Genomic DNA, 20,070 nt, shown 5'->3' on the forward strand with positions numbered 1-20,070 from the left:
GATATTTCAAATTAAATGTGTTCTACACTTGATCGATAATGGTACACATTTAAATCTCACATATTTTCAGAATTTGCTTTATAGAGTGTCAAATATTCATATGTGAACAAAATCACAACATACATAATTGTTTGATCAAACGTTTTCGACTTTCAATGTTTTCTTATCTAAAAAAGTAAAGACAACTTAGAGAAATTGTATATAACAAAAAGATCAAAAATACTATTTCTAAATCTAAAAGATATTAAATCTACTTCTTTTTATAAATAATATGTTCAATAATAACTATATATAATATATTTAATATACGGGGACGAGCCTTGTCCCCATCCTCGGTTTTGCGTGGAATCCCCGGCCCCATCGAAGCGGGTACACCGGGTTCCCCAATAGGGATGGTTTCGTTCTCATGCCTACTTTTTAGTGTTTGTAAAACAAAAAATACAACGAAAAGTTTCAAATTGTAAATTGAATACATATGAAACAAACACATTAATTGTGAGTCAACTTTATATTAATCAATATATTAACTTATAGTTTTAGATAAAAAAAAACATTTGAATCAATATCTTACGATAATAGTTATCACAATATATGAGATTTTCAAATAATTAATCTCATATATGATAAACGTGAACTTGTGTTATCAAATATATATGAATTTAGAAAAGTATTAATTCATTGTTTTAAATAACCGTTAATATTATATGAAATAAACAAAGTTTGTCAATTGTACATATTTTATTTAACTATTAATCTTCGAAAGAAATACTTAATAATTTAATTAAATATTTTACTAAAAGTATTTTAAGAACATTTTATTATTTATGCAACAGTTCAAATATAACTTTAATTTTTGATTAGCTTATATTTAATGATGATATAAAAACAATGAATATAGTAAATAGTTAAAAATAATAATTACTATCAATTATATTAATAATTTAAAATTCATATATTATTAATTAATAACTATAATTTCATATCAAATTACAAATTTATGGTTGTTTAAGGTAGTCTGATTCGATCTTGAGAAAACTAATGACCATCTTGTGGAGCATTTAGAAGGAAAGAAACCAGCGGGTTTGGAAGAATACAACTATGCTACCTTCTACGATGGTCTAGCTCGATCTAACTGTATTAATGGAGTGTGTTCAAGCAAATAAAGTTTATGGAATGCAAGAGAAGAGCGAACCATCCTCCAGGTGCAACAAATGGCATCCCTTGGGCCGTTCAGTTTCTTATATATAATTGTGATGATGCAATTTTCAAAAACAAGGACCGAACGGGAGCACGTATGGCTTTACGAAACGAGGAAGGATCTTTGTTGGCCTCCAAAATGATGTAAACTCGAGGATACCCAAAAGTGAAGGGAGTGTGAAGCATTAGCCTAGTAGAAGCTACATCTTGGATTTGTGAAATAAGACATGGAAATGTAATCTTCGGGACCGATTCCCAAGTGGTGACATATGCTATAAACGAAGGAGAAGAGAGTAACACTGAATTTAGAATCATCATCCACCATTGTCGGCAACTTATAAGGTCCAATATGTTAGGAGATAAAAAACGTGGGTGATTATGTCTTGGCAAGATAATCTCTATTTTACGCCTCGCCGACTACGGGTGTGGCCTCTCCTAATTGGCTAGTTGAGGATTTAAACTTTACTTGTACTTCCGTTGATCATTAATGAAAACTTTACTTTAATAATAATTATTATTAGAGGTATAAATTGAATAAAGTGACTATTAACTCTTTTAAATATCAACGTTTCAATAAGCTAATTGTATGATTATCCGAACAATTTTTTTTTGAATAGCTCAAAAAATAAACTAGCTCATAGTTGACAAACATGGCTCAAGTTGAGTCTACGTTTCGAGTCAGGTCATTTCATATACATGTGTTGATTGGCGTCTAGCTGACGACGTTTCCCACGACCAAATCCCACGACGTTCGGTCGCGTTCCTCAAGTCACCCCGTCCTTTTTGGATGTGTTATATCACATGTAGGTGTTCGTATCACATATAATCTGGTGTCATCTTGTAACTTTTCAACTTCTCATAAATTAATTAACTTCTCGCATAAACCTCCCTTCCCCCCTCTCTCTCTATATGTATGTATGTATGTATGTATGTATGTATGTATGTACGTATGTATGTACGTATGTATGTATAGACATATATATGTATGTATGTATTTTATTTTACCAAATATGTTACAAGTTTCAATAGAAGCGTCAACACGTGTTTCACAAAAAGAAAAAAGAAATATTAAGAAGAAAAAGATATATAAAATCATAAAATTTACCTAACGAATATATAAATGATGTTGGAAAATTCTTTTTTATTCTTTGTTTGAAAATTCTTGTGTTATTCTTTGTTTACTTTTTGAAAAACACAATAAATAAACAATTTTAATCTTAATTGGTTATATATACTAAGCAATTAAACATGTTTCTTCAAGCAGGCATCTATCACATTCTTTCATGGCGAAGAAAGGTGAAATTAAGCTTCTTGGCACCCCAGCAAGTCACTTTGTGAACCGGGTTCAAATCGGTCTCAACCTCAAGTGCATCGACTACGAGTTCATCAGTGAGAATCTTGGTTGCAAAAGTGATCTCCTTTTGAAATCGAACCCGGTTCATCAGAGAGTCCCTGTGCTTCTTCATGCAAACGAACCACCGCTTATCGAGTCTCTTCTCATTATTGAGTACATTGATGAAATCTTTCCGGATGTCCACCCGATCCTCCCACGTGCCCCTTCGGTTCGTGCCCACAACCGCACTTGGGCCTACTTCATTGATACACAGGTAGGTTAAAATTTTTAATAAATTATGGACGGTTAGATTTTGATTGATTTTTTGCAAGTCTCATTGTAAAAATAGTCCTAATGACACTTTAATCCTTGTACCAAGTGCAATAATAGTTTTTTTAGTATGCATCTTTCTTTTTCAATCGCCAAGGATGTACCTCTAGCTAGCTAGGGGTGTTCAAAATACCTCACGACCTACATAACGACGTATTCCATACCTCACAAGGGTGGTGCCTGATTGGTTTGAGCTTGGTTCTAAAGCTCAAAAGTACCAGGAGATCCTAGGTTCAAATCCAAGAAGATATAAAATCACCTTGTGGTCACGGAGGTTCAAATGCGGTGACTTCAATCTATCTGCAAAGCAGGTGGTCGCTCTGGGATTAGTCGGCTCGTATAGCGGGTTGGATATCCAGGTTAATAAAAAAAAGCGTGGTTGACATCTCGTGTTTTACTAATTCATATCTTGATATTTTGATGATAGTTTTTCCCATTGTTCGAAGACTTAAGGCAGTCACCAGACAAGAAGGGAGAAGAAGAGGCGAAAATACAGATCAGGGAAGCAGCAAAGTTGTTGGAACGAGTATTTGTGGAGTGTAGCGATGGGAAGGCTTATTTCGGTGGAGATAACATCGGGTACCTAGATATTGCTCTCGGATGCTTTCTGGGGTGGATTACATTTTCCGAAACACTTAACAACTACAAGGTGTTTGATGAAACAATATCTCCAAGGCTTGTGGAATGGGCGAAGAAAATGAGGTCACACGAAGCCGTTAAGAACGCGCTCCCATCACACGATGCACTTCTGAAACATTATTCGATGATTCAATACATCAAACCACCGAGAACCGCTTGAAGTTAACTTTCTTGAGTATGTCTTGGTTTGTTGTTTGAATGTCGTCATAGTTCAATAGAATTTGAATTATGTTTCATGTTACATCTTAATAAAGATTGTGATATCATCTTTTATTGTATTTATATATATTATGTGTGTCTTCAATAAATAAATTACGACCTTGGATTTGTGAGGATGTTAATTGTAAGTTAACAACAATTAATTTGATAAATAGAGTGGTATCGTTATATGAACACTTGACTTATATGATTACAAGTACTTTGATGTGTTAATTAAGAGTGAAAATATAAAATGACATGGCAAAGACTAAGAATCTTATCCGGTAAGAACGAATGAAGGACCGAGAGTGTTACACGGTAAGTGAGGGTAACGACTCACGGTAACCGCTTACCGGGTACATTGTTGCATACGATGCTGTATTGGTGACTAAAATCTTACCCGATAAGTAAATGATAGTGTAAAATTTTACCCGTAAATGTTTACTGGGTAAGTAACTGGTAAACGGCCCTACGTATGTAATCTTAAAAAAAAAATTACATTCAACTTCAATAGTAACTTTATTTTAGCAACTTATCATTAATTATGTTCACATTATTCTATAAATTTATCATTCCAATACATTTTTTAAAAAACTTCATAGAAAATTATAAAACATCCAACACCTCATTGGTGTAAACAATCAAAATAATATATAGAGATTTCTCCACATTTGAATTTTTTTATTTTTTTTTATTTTAGCATAACCGTTAATTTAGAGCCAGAAAGCTCCTAAATCACTATTTTAATATAGTTGTGGAGATGCTCTAAGCTGCACTACTAATACAATAGACTTTTTCTGGCAGACATATATGCCGAAAATCCACCGGAAATCGTTCCGGCCCCCGAAAATCCGCCACTAATGTGATAACCTGATAATTCGGTTATAAAGATCGAGGTTGTTTTTAAATATGTTGGTAAGTTGAGGAGTTTTAGTTGATTATGTACTTAAATCCTTTTCAATGTCCACCACCTTTTATAACTAATGAGTATTATATGAGATATTATGTATGTCTAATGGGGAAGAGTTTTACAATTCTGCTGCTGTCCTTCTTTATATCTTCATCTCTTTGTGATTTATAAGGTGAGTTATATATAAATTTCCTTATTTGGTAATTTGGAAGTTGAATCATATGGTTTTTTTATGTGAAATTATGTTTATAAAACTGTTTTGGGATGCTATAATTAGCATAATTGTGGGTTTTTGTCATGATTATATCATTGCTGAAATAATGATGACATATCAAGGAGAGATGTATTTTGGTTATAAGGATGGTATATCAAGGAGAAATGTATACTGGGATGATGGTGACATATCAAGAAGAGGTTTATACCAAGATAAGGGTGACAAAATCATGAGTTATAAAATCTGGGTTTTGATCAAACATTCATTGTTATCGCATCCTTATGATGCGATGTCTTGAGTTGTCGTATCTGTGTGATGTGATGACTTTGAAGTGTGGTTATCGCACCTATATGATGCAAAGAATGAGTTTTGTCGCATCCTTGTGATGCGACAAGTTGATTTATCGCACCTGTGTAATGAGACTAGTTGGGTTTATCGCACCCGTATGATGCGATGAGTTGAGGTTCTCGAACCAGTGTGTTGCGAGGAGATAAGTTTGTCTTACCCATGTGATGCGAGGAATTTATATAAACTTCTATTTGATGCGAAAAGTTTTACTCATAATGTGTTTATCAAGTTATTGGGTATTTGGATACAATAAATGAGGTTTGTTATATCAAATTGATATATATTTGTTATTATTACGAATATGATTTCATAAATATAGTTTGGTGATTTTTCACCCTATAATCGTAACAAAGAGATTTCTCATTAGATCTCAAGGTCTAACGCTCATTTTGTGTTTAAAAAATGTGCATTACAGGTCGGGTACAACCAGATGATAAAGGAAAATGGGAAATTGTGAAGTGTTAATATTATGCTTGCATGAGTTATTGGGCTATCATATTTTTCTTTTGTATATCCGAATGTTTGTTATGTATTCATATGTTGTATAGAGTTGTGGAAAAAGTTGTTAGCTATTTTGTAGTATAGCCTTTGTAAGATAGAGAGACCGAATATATAAATTATATTTCTTGATATATGGAAATATATGTTTATATGTAAATGTAATCTTCTGATATTGCAATTAATTTTTTTTAGATTTCCTTGACTTAATTAATTAAAATTAGTACTTAAGATTAAGTTTTCGACGAGTTAATCTGCCGGACTTAATTTAATTTTTTTTAAAACTGTATTTTATTTTTAAAGTTTTAATTAATTTAACCAGGGAATAATCTACCAGATATCCGCCTTTATTTTGAATTCTTTTATTAAAATTATAAATAAAAACAACTATTCATTTTATTTGGAGTTTTTCTATACAAACACACATTTATATATAATGCATATTAAATGAACAAAATCAAGATACGTTGCACAATTCTTAAAAATCGGTTGTCACTCTCAATTTCGTTTTTGCTATTTGTGCTTTATAACGAATCTAGACTCGTCATGCTGATTCGACCATCCGTGGTGGCAACAATAGTTGGCTCAGACGCCCCAACAGTTAAGGGTGCTCAAAATCACGACAAACTCAACCCAATCCAACACGAAATAACTTAACTCGATGTCTAATCGAGTTGTAAAATTTTCAAACCGTATGTATTGAGTTGAAATCGGGTTACTATTATTTGCAACTCATTTATATTTTCAATCTATTATCCATTTATATATAACTCATTCGTATATATGTTCAGTAACTGTGAACATATATTTGTAAATTGAGAAAATTAATTTAAATGTGATATACGTAAGATCTAATAAGTACGGATAAGTTGTATCAAATGGTTGATGATGAAAAACAAATTATGAGTAGAAAAATAACATATTCAAGGTTAGAGAAAATATTTTAATGTACCAAAGTATCAACCCAACCAACCATACGGTTTGGGTTGGGTTAGGTTGCACTTTGGTTTGGGTTGGGTTAAGTTAAAAATTTTCAAACCACAAGCATTAGGTTGAATTGTTCAAATGTTTTTCAACTTGATCAACCCAACCAATGAGCACCCCTACCAACAGTCATGATTTTGTGCTCTACGTAACATAAGTCGCTATTTTAACATAGTTATTGGAGATATTTTAGAAGGGCGTTTGGCTTGATAGAATGAGCTTGAGAAATCTAGATTTTGTGGAAGGACTTGGATTTGTAAATATTTGGAATATTTGATTTGTCTGATTTGTAAGACTTGAAATGGAAGTGAATTCAATTCCTTATAAATAGTTTATATAAACAAATCATAAATAATTATAAAAATAATTAAATTATTTTTTTAATCAATTGATTACCATACAATAAATATTTTTATCATATTTTAAAACATTATTCATATACAAATCCGATCTTACAAAATCCCATGAAATACCAACCACCCCATGAATTTCAAATCCAGAAAATTGTTCAAACCAAACATGAAATTGGAATGAAATTCAATTACAAATCTTCTAAACAGGGTCGTTCCTATCTTTTTGGAGACCCTGTTACACTTATATTAAAATCATAGATTGACTGAATGGTTAATAAATAAATTAAAATATAAAACTTTATAGATCGTGTATGTGTGTGTGTGTGTACATATATAAAGAGAGAGACTTGGGATCATGCGAGACCAAAGGCTTTCGTGAGACCCGTAAGACCAATTCTCAATCCTTGGATTAGATCTACTATCTGAACATTAATAAATGCCACGAGACTTCTCAATAATCACAAAATTGTCACCGTGCAACTTTATACCATTAAATCATTAGTTTATAAACAATAAAAAGTATTGTTTAAATCTCCTACGTAATGAAGAAATTGCATGATCAACAACACATAAGAAATGGATCAACATCCAAATGGCTCATTTGCAGATTGTGAAGTAACTTCAGATGCATCACTTTGGATTTTCATCAAATTGTCTTTTCTTTCGAATTTCACGTCTTTGAGGAAACAATGGATCAATATCCAATTCAATAGCAATTTTCTTTGTTGATTCCATAGAATTTAAAAATCCGGTTTCTCTATATCTCTCGAAATTTTTTTAGCCCCTTAACTTGTTCAATAGCATCATCAGTTAGCATATTCTTTGATTGTAAATGCTTACTAACTAAATTTACGGCATATAAAATTTCATACCAGACCATTATTGACACTAGAAACTCAAAATCACCAAGTTCATTTTGTGTTAATGATTTTGCATCACTTGTGATTTTGGGATCGTTTTGAATTTTAGCTACTTAAACTAAACTTTCTCTTATATCTAACACTTGAAATCTTATTGCTTTTACACTATCAATGCGACTTTCCCAACAAGTTATTGACAATGATTTTAAAATCCATCATGTTACATTATCATTAAACACTTGCCATCTTTTAGTAGAATTAGAAAATATCGTATAAATACGCTAGATTATTCCAAAAAAATCTCTAGATTTATCACAAATGTTGGCTATGTCACATAAAGTGAAATTAAGACCATGAGAAGCACACGAAAAATAAAATGCTCTAGGATTTATATCTAAGAGTTTTCTTTGCACTCCTTAATATTTCCCTTTCATATTTGCAACATTATCATACTCTTGTCAGCATACCTTTATCTAGTCCAAGACACTTTAATTCAACTTGTAAAACATCAAACAGATTTTGGTATATGGTATCATCTATCTCTAAAAATCCTAGAAAGGATTCCTCAATTCTAACAGATTTAGAATAGACATTTACATATCTTAATATTAAAAGACATTTGTTCTTGATGAATAATATCATTAGTGCAGTCAAGAAGAACATAGAAATATTTTGCCTCTTTTACTTTGTTGATAATATCAGACTCGATTCTCTTAGCAAGCAAAGTTACCAACTCATTTTTAACTTTTATTACCAAGGTAATATTATGTATATCATCACTTGTATACGTTGAACATGATCCTGAACAATTGAATCAAATTCAGCCAACATTTACATCAAATCTAAAAAAATTCCATTGTTTTTTTTTCATACAATCGTCCATTATTACCACGAAATGCAAGATTATGTTTTGAAAGAAATTTCACAATAGAAAAAAAATTCTTACCAACACTTTTTTCCAATGGCTTTTTTCTTTCTTTATTTGTTTTTGAACAACTTTGTCAATAGTTTTATTTTTTTGAAGTCTTGAACACAAATAAAACCAAGTTTTCATATTCATAACATGCTCCGCACTTGTTTCATACTCCTTAAGTCTAGTGATAAGATGTGACCAATCCCTAAATCTATCATTTTTTTTAAATTTACAACAAAAACAAAATACTTTATCGAGCTCTAGTGAATATACAAGCCAATCTCTATTACATCTTTCTCCATTTGAGAAAACTCTAATATAATATGTGGCATAAAATCTTTTAAAAGTATATCTTTTGGGTCTTTCTAAAAGACAACTATCTTTTAGGACCCTTTGCGAATAGCACATCATTCATTTTAAAATCCAAAGCATCCAATTTCTTGGATCAAATATATCAAAACTACAAAAAGTATCATCACCATTAACATCATTCATAGCATCAACATCAACATCGTTACCATCATTAGCATTAACATCAATACCATTACGACATTACCATCATCAGCATTATCATTTGCATTAACATGAGTAGGGTTATCGTTAATATTAACATCGATGGCATTCAGGGCCGGTCCTGAGATTTTTGGTGCCCACGGCGAAAAGTCCAAATGATGCCCAATTAAAAACATCCAAGTGTGGTAATTTACAATAGTCTAGCTTTTTCCTTCATAGACCGAGAGACCCATTAGTGTCTTTTGTTCATAAGTGTGATTTATAGTTGAGTGTTTGCCTTAAAATAATATGTTAAAGTTTMTTTAATCAAGTTGTTATAGCCTTTGCGTTTAAACACCAACTCATTTACTTGTCCAAAGCCAAAATAAGGAGCATCATAACACTAACTCATCTACTTGTCCCATTTACTACATCTCACGTCTTATATAAACCAAAATCAACGCTCGTACCTTCTCAATCCAACTCCAAACACTTAATTGGTTGGTTTTTCTTCAATTATTTACACTTTACAACATCAATGGATCATTCCTAATTCACTAATTTTGTCCTCCTAGTTTTAATCACTTATGGTGTTTGCCTGTGAGATTAGCTATTGCATGACTCCATTAGTCCATCATGTGTTTCATATAATCATATTTAGGGTCTTGACCAATGACAAYCRTGAGTTTCATATGTAAAATTGCAAAGTTAAGGGAGAACAATCAAGTGAATTAGCTATTGCACATTCAAGTGAGGGCAAATCATCACTTAACTACTGMACATTTATAGGTTTGTTCAACTATATTATARCTRCTGAAATTGTGTTAATATGTTTGATGACATACACAACAACTTACCATGAAATGCATAATGAACCTATTGTTGACAAGAAACAAGTTTTTATGGTTTTGGCTCTTGCTATGTAATGATTAAAGTTTTAACATTTGTGTAAACCTAAACTAAACAAAATAAGTTAAATGATCCTAACCTAAACAAAACAAGTAAACAAAATAGCCCTAAATCCCTAATCTAAACAAAAGATCAAATCTTCAAATAACAATAATTTCTAAACTAAAGTCTAAACATGAAACATTCAGACATAAAGTGATCAAATCAAACAAGAATTAGAAATCATAAAATAACCCTAATCTAAATAGATTAAACTAAACAATAAACACTAAACATAAAACATTAGAAATCAAAATCTAGAAGAACAGAAGTTTACCAAATAAAACTGAGATAACCCTAACCTCACAAGTCATCAGATTTTGAGCGGTCGAAAGAGAGCGAGAGTGAGAGACGAGAGTCGACTACCGAGTGCCGACAATGGTGAACTGGTGATTTCAATCAACAGTTCCTACTCGGTACTTCTAGAATCGTCAATCGAGAGTGGTGATTTGAGATTCCAATCAACATAATAGAGATACAGAATCGATTCGTGAGTTCGTTGAATTGATCTGTTCGTGCGTCAAGCGATTGAGCAAGGACAAGAGAGAGGCCGATTTTCTTTTCTTTAGTGGTATTGGTAAATGTAAATTTTTTAGGCCCAAATCAAAATTAAACCTATATATGTATATTGGGCTTTACAAAAATTGATGCCCTTAGTTTTTTTGCTGCACTCGGCCGTCGCCCCTTGGCCTATGCCCAGGGCCGACCCTGATGGCATTATGATTAGACCATTAGTAGCATTATCATCCAAAGTAACACTAACATCAACATTGGTGGCATCATCAAAGGAAGAGTGTGATTATTTTACGACAAACTTATCAATTACTCCATTTTGAGACATGATTATTTCTTCAATTCTTTTTTTCTTTTTACGTTTTTAACATCCAGAATCATGTTTTCTAGCTCTAGAAGACATGATGACTGTTGAAAAACTATTAAACTAATAATGCAATATTAAATTTAAACCAATAATAGAATAGCATACACCTCGTTTAACTTCTGTTTCAACACTCAACAAGCTCAGAATTCCAATAAATTTAACTCCGACTTAATTATATATATTAAATGCTAATCAACTAATGTTTTGTCCACTAAGCCAGATAAGTAAAAGAAAGTTAAATTGGGTTTCTTTTGCAAGATGAAAACGGCAATCACTTTTCCGGTTTCCAACAATTGGGTTTTTTGTAAGTTGAAAATGGCAAAAAAACAAACACCTAAAAGTCCATTCATCGAATACAGTGTTTGCTTTTCTTTCCCTTAATTCCTTTAATATGATGTCTAGCTAAAGCCCTAGATCACCAAATATATAAACAAGATGATAAAACTTTAAAACTACTTTCCAATTTCCATTTTGGTACAAAATTGGGTTTTTTACCTTTTAACTTTTTTGCAACTTCAAAATTGTCAAACATGAAACAACTAAATGTGAAATTTCTAAAAGCATTTTTATTTCAAAAATCAAAATAAGCAAATTACAGAATTAAAATTCAATTGTTTCATAAACTTACAGAAGAAAATTTGAAGTCGGGTCTTGTGTGCCTCTACAAATCTAAACACAGTACTGATGTTACACATAACAAAACCTTGACCCTTGAATTGATGATGAAAACTGGAAACTGATAAGAGAAGAAAAGAAGATTGGATGTCAAACGTGGATGGATAGATTGCATATTTGTGAGAGTTAAATACGGTGATGTATATCCAATTAATCATTTATGATTGAAGATGTTGATTGTTGCCATCGAGAAAAAACGTTGATATTGAGATGAAGGATTTGAAGAGTCGATGTCTTCGGTGCCACACCTGAATAAGTCAATAAGTTGTTTTTATAAACAATCCCAAACACCCCCTAAATTAGATCGATATTTGACGATGATGATCGATGAATAGACTTAACCGGATGAGTTTGGTATGGATTAGTGGGCCTCTAAAAAAATAGAAATACAAAAACAAATTACATAACTAATTTTTGGGCCCCAAGAATTTGGGGGCCCTGTTCAGCAGAACAATATTGCACAGCCTCTTTCAAATCTAATCTTAATCCAATAAGCCAAATGAGATTTAAGGGTTCTTTTTATAGTAATTACTTTCATATTATGCTGTTTGAAAATAGCTCACAAACAGTAATCATCCTTCACAGCAAACTAACTTTAATATTTAGAACATCCAATTTAATTTATTTCACATTGTGATTTTGAAACATTTGGTCTAACCTATTTCGACTTAAATTTGAAGTTGATGATGTTCTTGCGTCCACGTTCATTCAAAGCTTTTAATAGATACTCATATCGTATAATTCGCACACATTTTTTCTTCTAACAATAACAAATATCATATTCTGAAATATGAGTTCAAACTATCAAGGTAAAATCGACACATTAGAACTTTATTACCAAATCAAATCTGAGATCAAACATATTATTAAATCATTAAGAAAACCCAGATAACGAAAATTATATAACTTGATCCATTGTTTTCATTATCTGATTTATACAAAACGTTGACGATAAATGACTTGAGTGGTTTTATGATCTTTTTATCAACCAAAGACCAAAGTGTTCTTGAACGAATGACACAGATCCCTAATTGATGGGGATTATGAGCTGATTCTCTTAGCCTGTGATAGTTTACAGATGATCGTCATTTATTTATATTTCTCTAATCAAGATTTTCGTTGAATCCTAATTATATTTTTTCTAATTGTTGAAGTTCATGGGCCTAATAATGAGGTTAATTATTACATATATATCCACTTAACAAAACCATAACAATAGACTCGATACCAAATGAAATGTGTCTTCGGCTCCTTATGATTCGTATCAATTATCAAATTGTTTAAATAATTTTTTTTATTGACCTGGATATCCAACCCGCTATGCGAGTCGACTAATCCCAGAGCAACCACCTGCTTTGCAGATAGCCCAGAGTCACCGCATTTGAACCTCCGTGGCCACAAGAGGATTTTTATTTCTTCTTGAATTTGAATCTAAGATCTCCTGATACTTTTAATTTTTGGAGTCAAGCTCAAACCAATCAGACACCATCATTATGATTAAATTATTTTATTTATATTGGAATTGTTTTTTATACTTGCACCCATACAAAGACGTCCATGATTGAGTTGGGTTGTGTCCCGACTCCCAACCATTCCATAAAAACGAGGCCATGTATTTATGTGGTCCCGTTTCAAGCACATTCACACATACAAATGCTTCCATTATCATCTACTAGAAAGTGAACTCTAATTTTTATTTTTTCCTTCAGGTTTAATGAAAAGTTTGGAACAAGTACCTGAACTTTAATATGTTTACAAAGTATTCTTGCAGTTTTTTTTTTTTTTTTTGTTCTGAAATGGTTCTAGTTACTAACTTTGTTAACCAAAGTCTGTTAAGTAAGGGGCAACTTAGTCTTTGTACATTTTTCTTAATTTTTTCATAAAAATTTAAATATTTATTATATTACTTAGGGGGTGTTTGGGATTGCTTATTTAAAACAACTTATGTTTTTTTGTAAAAGTACTTATTAACTTATGTGGTATCAAACCGGAGTTTTATAAAAAGTGTTTGGATTAGCTTATAGCGGTACCAAACTGCAATAAGCTGATAAATTGTTTTTTAGTGTTTGACAAATTTTGCTTATATGTGTAAAATGACCAAAAAAGACAGTCTTTCATATTATTGACTTATGAGAGTGTTTGAGATTGCTTATTAAATTATTTGATTTTTTAACATGTAAAAAATTATTTTTCGTCATTTATAATATATTTGAGAAAAATKTATATTAATAAGATTAATAATTTATATCAATAAGATTAATAATTAACAAACATTTATACCAATACCATTAATAATTCAAGAAAAAATAATATATTTATAATATATTTGAGGAAGGGATATTGATGATGAGAGGAAGGGATGACGATGATGAGACGTATCTAATGTTTGGATAAATTTAAAAAGGGTTAAAATGGTAAATCGATGATAAGTTGTTTTTCGTAAGTCAGTAAGGATTAACTTATCAAAAACTGCTTATTACCGGTTTGGCATCGGTATAAGCAGTTTTTTTTTCTTTTCCCAAACACTCTAAAATAACTTATCTACGGTGCCAGACTGAAATAAGTTAAAAAGCAGTTCCGATAAGCAATCCCAAACACCCCCTTAATTAATTTTTATATAATATATAGAAATATAATTACTTCTTCTCTCTCTAAAACCTTACCTGCCCCAAATCGATGACTATGCCCACCATGCCAATATCTTCACCCATCTCTCTTAACTTTTCTGAAACCATACTGTATCAAGCCCTTCTCCAAAGACCTCACCGGTGACTTCTCGGGCTATTCTTCTCTCATCTCCCTCTAAAGCGTAGTACAAGATAAAATCGATGGAGTTGCTCATGCCTTCACTAAAAATCCACTGGACTTGATTTAAACCCGCTTTTAACTCAAAACTCACCGACCTTCACCTCTAGAGCCCTCACGAAGTCCATCCTTCTGTTAGATCTCCACCAGTTTCGATTTTCTTTTGTTTCTAAACTCCTCTCTTTATCTTCGATTTTTTTTTTCTAATTTGTGTGTAACAATTAGGCCTTGTGATTTGATCTTGTTGAAGAAGATAACCGAAAGAGGGAAGATGGTAGAGAAGTCACCATGTGATTTGATCCCTACTGATTAGCCCATATGATTTGGTCTCTTCGATTTGTTTTCTAGCTTGATTATTACAAAAGCAAATTGAATGATCTGGGGTAAAATCTCATTAATTAATAATATTAGTTATCCTAAATTAGTGGCTTAAAATTAATCTCACAGATTACACATATTTTTAAAGTTCTCAAATAATTAAGATTAAGTTTTATATATATATATATATATATATGTATATATATATATGTGTATGTATGTATGTATGTATGTATGTATGTATATATGTATGTATGTATGTATGTATGTATCTATGTATATGTATGTATGTATGTGTGTATATATATAGTGGTCCATTGAAGAGAGAACTGATTAGTTTGTGGTAAATGTGAGATCCAATGTGAACCACTCGTTTGAGATATTTAAGAATGTTTCTTAAATAAATTAAAAATGTAATATATTAATTCTATTTTTGACAAGTAATCAAAATATTTAATTAAATTTTATAGAATGAAATATTTAATTAAAATTAGTTACCTATATACATCGTATTTTAAAGAAGCTCATATTTCAAGCCCAAAAATCGTAGAAGCATCTTAGTTAGGTTCATTTGGATTTGAGTATGTTTAGGTTTGAATCAAAAGAGGGTAAATAGATATTTAGAACAAGGGGGAGGATCAATTTTTATTTTGGATTTTGGAGAAGGTCATTCACGTATGACCAAGAGACGTAGAGGGAGTTCTCATAAGATTGTTAGGTTTAGATCATGACAGGAGTTTGATTTGGGATCTGATTTTGGGTTTGGGTTTGGGATTGTTTTCCCGGAGAAATGACCACATGGGGAGGGCTCGTTAGGTGCAATGTGATCGACAATGAAGGAAGAAGACATGTGGGGGATGATGGTGAGGGTATCTGTGTTATTGACATACAAGACAAAAGGCTTTAATAAAACAAAAAAGAAAAAGACAAAGATTCAAAAGACCAAAATACCCCCTCCCAACTTAACAAACCCTTTTAATATAAGTTAGTTTGAAGTACCAAAAGTGAAGTAAAATGACAACCACAGCAATTAAAACTATAATTCGTTCAAAAGAGGGATGACCATTAATAATATGTGGTAACAACAAGGATCAAAAGTGTAATTTACTCTGTTTGTTTCCTAGTTAAAGGCATCTTTTGACTTTCTTGGATTGAGGGCTTTAATGGGACATGTGACTTATTTTCAGGCTTATGGGGGTCAATTTCTTTTTGTTTTTTATTTAAAAAAAAGAAATATTTTAAATTGTACTTGTTGATCAATGTTCAACTTTATAATGAAAACACAAGACACATATTAGATGGAGATCATCTACTACCTAACTAAATCAACACTCAATCCATGTCTAAAAAAGAGATCAAACCTATCTTCAAATGATTGTTGAGTCCGTCTATTTTTATATTAAAGTTTTACAACAAATATAATACTGATAAGCAACGACCATAAATTAAAAATCATATAAAATCGATGACATAAATAGCATTTATTGTAACAAACACTTATCGAACATATGGATGATCACTTGAATATACGTATGCATGTTGATTGATACTTGATACCAATCAGATATTTTGTGAAGATTATCAGATACATAAATACATATATAGACATGAATGTAAAATCATAAATTAATTGATATGTAATTTTGAGCATACGCTCTAAAATTGTTGGCTAAATAACATATTGAGTTATTGCATGCAACATAAATATAGTGACGAGATCAAAGTTAATTGATCGGAGATTTTGTCTTTTGAAATGAAAATGAATTTAATTTATTATTTGACATAAGAAATATGTGTTTCTATATCGTTTTAAGAATATAATTACAAATGTTTCTATATCGTTTTAAGAATATTATTTGACATAAGAAATATGTGTTTCAATTGAAACAACCACTTTTTAAAAGTGCTGAATTTAAAGTGAACAAATTTCCATAATAAATACGGTCTAACCTTATTTGTTACATGTACTACAAAAATAATTGCATTTCTTGTAACAACTACTAAAGAATAAAGTATATGATATAATGTATTATAAATATATAATCGAATCTAATTATACGGTGATAAAGTCATATAATATAGTATTTGTATTTGTTTCATTAATTTGCCATTTTATCCAAGTATAATATCATATGATGTCATCAAATAACAAGTTTATAATATCTAAATAAAATAGAGATCAGCCTGAAAAGATACCGTTTTATTTTGTTAGGAATAAAAAACCTCAAGATCCAATTAAATATATTGCATAATTTATGTACACATTTCATATGTGGGTGTCCCACATGATATGTCAGCTATGTTTATTGTGACATTAGAGCAATAAATTAATCATAATACTAACCGAGACAATAATGTATTTTTTTCGGTCCAAATTTATCTGTAAATACCAAACACATCTTAAAAATTTATTATCAGATGGGTTATTAATACATAAATGGTCCCTTGAGATTTGGACGGTTTGCTTATAACTTCCAAAGTGTTTGGAATACAATGTATTTAATAGGAATGGAATTTTATTGTGGTTCTAATTGTATGATTATTGATTCATTGCATATGTTTTATTTGTAAGAAATAAAACTTGAAGGTTCAACTTGAAATATGTTGATAATTTAAAATTAGACGGCAGCAACTGATACAAATAATCCTGCAGGCCTTCGTTTGCAATTTTTCTTAAAGATGGATTAATTTCAAAAACAGCCCTTATGATCTGAATAATTTGGTTATAACCCCCAAAGTTATGGAAGGACCTTCATCCTATCTTCTACCAAATAGAGAATGGTATTTTTTTTTTATTAACCTGAATATTCAACCCGTTATGCGAGCTGACTAATTCTAGGGCGACCATTGCTTTGCGGGTAGCTTGAAGTCACCGCATTTGAACCTCCGTGGCCACAAATGGATTTTTTATTTTTTATTTTGGATTCGAACATGATACCTGCAAACACTTCTGACCTTTAGAACACAAGCTTAAACCAATCAGGTACCACCTTTGTAGTTAATAGAGGATGATATTAAAGTTACTTTGGAAATAATTTTCGAAATTACAGTTTTATTCAAAGTTACCAAAACTAAAGTTAAGTTTTGCCATGTAGCTAAACATCAGGGGTCACATATGGTTATATTTTGTATTTATATACAGATGGGGTCTTCAACCTTTTGACACACAACAACATCATTGTTATCATCATAATCATCTCTTTCAATGACGAAAAGAGATGAAATAAAACTTCTTGGAACTGCTGCAAGTCCATATGTGAACCGGGTTCAATTCGTCCTCAAACTCAAGTCCATCGAGTACGAGTTCATCGAGGAAAATCTTGCTTGTAAAAGTGAGCTTTTGTTGACGTCGAACCCGGTTTATAAGAAGATTCCGGTCCTTTTTCATGCAAACAAACCACCCATTTCCGAGTCTCTTGTAATAATCGAGTACCTTGATGAATTCCGACCCGATGTGCACCGTATCCTCCCTTCGGCCCCCATAGATCGTGCTGACAATCGGTTCTGGGCCAATTATATTGATAACAAGGTATATCAAATACTGAGTTTTAATTTTTTGAAGCATTTATAATAGATTTTTTTTTCAATTCGATACAATTTTCCAATTATTATTTTTTATTTATTAAAAAACAATTGGAAATCATATATAACCGAATTAATAATAGTAAATATTTTAGATCGAGAGATTTGACGTTTTGGATATTTTATGATATGATGGTTTATTCATATCTTATTTTGCTCTTTTTTATATGTGATTTTCCTATTTTAAAAATTAAAATATGAAATTATTTTTCTTTTTAAAAAGATTAGACACGTCAGATTAGATCATACGACGAATAAATTAGCATGGTGTTATGTTCAATTATTAAGAAATTTTGGTAATTTTGTTTTGCATTTACAAAATTCTTATTTTGTTATTATGGAGAATAATAGTAACTATTTTATTGAAACTACTTAAAATTTATCTTTTTTATTCATAAGGTGAATTACAGATTTTTTTTACTGACTTTTATCGTAAAATTTTGACAGTATTTTCCGTTATATGAAGACTTGAGGCAAACACCAGGAAAAGAGGGTAAAGAAGCAGTAAAGAAACAAATACTGGAAGGTTCAGTGTTGTTGGAGGAAGCATTTGAGAAATTTAGCAATGGGAAGGCTTATTTTGGCGGAGATGATATAGGATATTTGGATGTTGTTCTTGGATGTTTTTTAGGTTGGGTACAATTTGGTAACAAACATAATGAGTTTAATGCATTTGATGAAGTCAAAACCCCGAAACTTGCAAAGTGGGCAGATCGTATGCTATCACATGAATCCCTTCAGGGTATAATTCCAGGGAATGAAACCCTTATGAACTTCTATATGATGCTTCAAATCCATAAACCACCTAGAGCGGCTTGAAATTGACTTTTATGTTTTTTATTTGTTGTTTGTAACTGTTGTTTAATGTCATCATATTTCAATTTGGTTTGATGTATGTTATATGTATCTTGTTTTATTGTAAGTAAAGATCACAATCGTGCTCTTACACTATTTTATTATAATATCAGTGATTAAATTTTAGGGTTAAATATATGAAATAGCAACCTACTTTCATAAAATTTCTTATTATAGCATTCTACTTTTGTTTTTCTTTATTACAACAATGTACTTTCAAATTATTTTTTATTAAGGCATTGTACTTTAAAAAATCTACCGATAATAGCAATGGGTAACCTGTTACCTTTTAAACCGGTTAACCCTTTGACTTTTTTGTTTGTGTGGCTTTAATGAGGTGATGTGGATGACACATCATTTTGATGACTTAACTATAATTAAAATAAAAACATATTTCAAATTATTATTAGTGATTTTCATTTTTCATTGCTATTATCTAAAAAAACATTTAATTTTTTTTACTTTTTCTTTTTAAGTTGCATTCAAATTAAATATTTATTAAATAAGTATGAAACATTATTTTCCACATATATTTTGTTTGTAAAAAAGGTAACTTTTCCTATTTTATGTTGTTCAAATAAATACATATATTTTAAAGCTCTCTTTAAAATATTAATGAAATAAATTGTTATCTACAATTTTTTAATATTGTTATATTAATAAATAATTCAAAAAAATCTAATTAATTTAATATATTTATACGTCAAGTAAAAAGTTTTTGAACAAATATAATATATT

General features: G+C 30.9%; 2 protein-coding genes across 2 annotated transcripts; both read left to right on the forward strand.

Moving 5' to 3' along the window:
* Positions 1-2,461: 2,461 nt before the first annotated feature.
* Positions 2,462-3,821, forward strand: LOC112528337 (glutathione S-transferase U17-like). Its single transcript, XM_025139348.1, has 2 exons — positions 2,462-2,804; positions 3,288-3,821. Exons 1-2 carry the CDS (start codon positions 2,481-2,483, stop codon positions 3,657-3,659), a joined length of 696 nt encoding a protein of 231 aa, XP_024995116.1. The 5' UTR covers positions 2,462-2,480; the 3' UTR covers positions 3,660-3,821.
* Positions 3,822-18,056: 14,235 nt separating this feature from the next.
* LOC112527515 (glutathione S-transferase U17-like) lies at positions 18,057-19,466 on the forward strand. The gene is made up of 2 exons (XM_025138199.1): positions 18,057-18,424; positions 18,925-19,466. Exons 1-2 carry the CDS (start codon positions 18,101-18,103, stop codon positions 19,294-19,296), a joined length of 696 nt encoding a protein of 231 aa, XP_024993967.1. The 5' UTR covers positions 18,057-18,100; the 3' UTR covers positions 19,297-19,466.
* Positions 19,467-20,070: the final 604 nt, after the last annotated feature.

The sequence above is a fragment of the Cynara cardunculus genome (genome assembly GCF_001531365.2).
Source record: "Cynara cardunculus var. scolymus isolate 2C chromosome LG 15, CcrdV1, whole genome shotgun sequence".
NCBI classification, from domain to species: domain Eukaryota; kingdom Viridiplantae; phylum Streptophyta; class Magnoliopsida; order Asterales; family Asteraceae; genus Cynara; species Cynara cardunculus.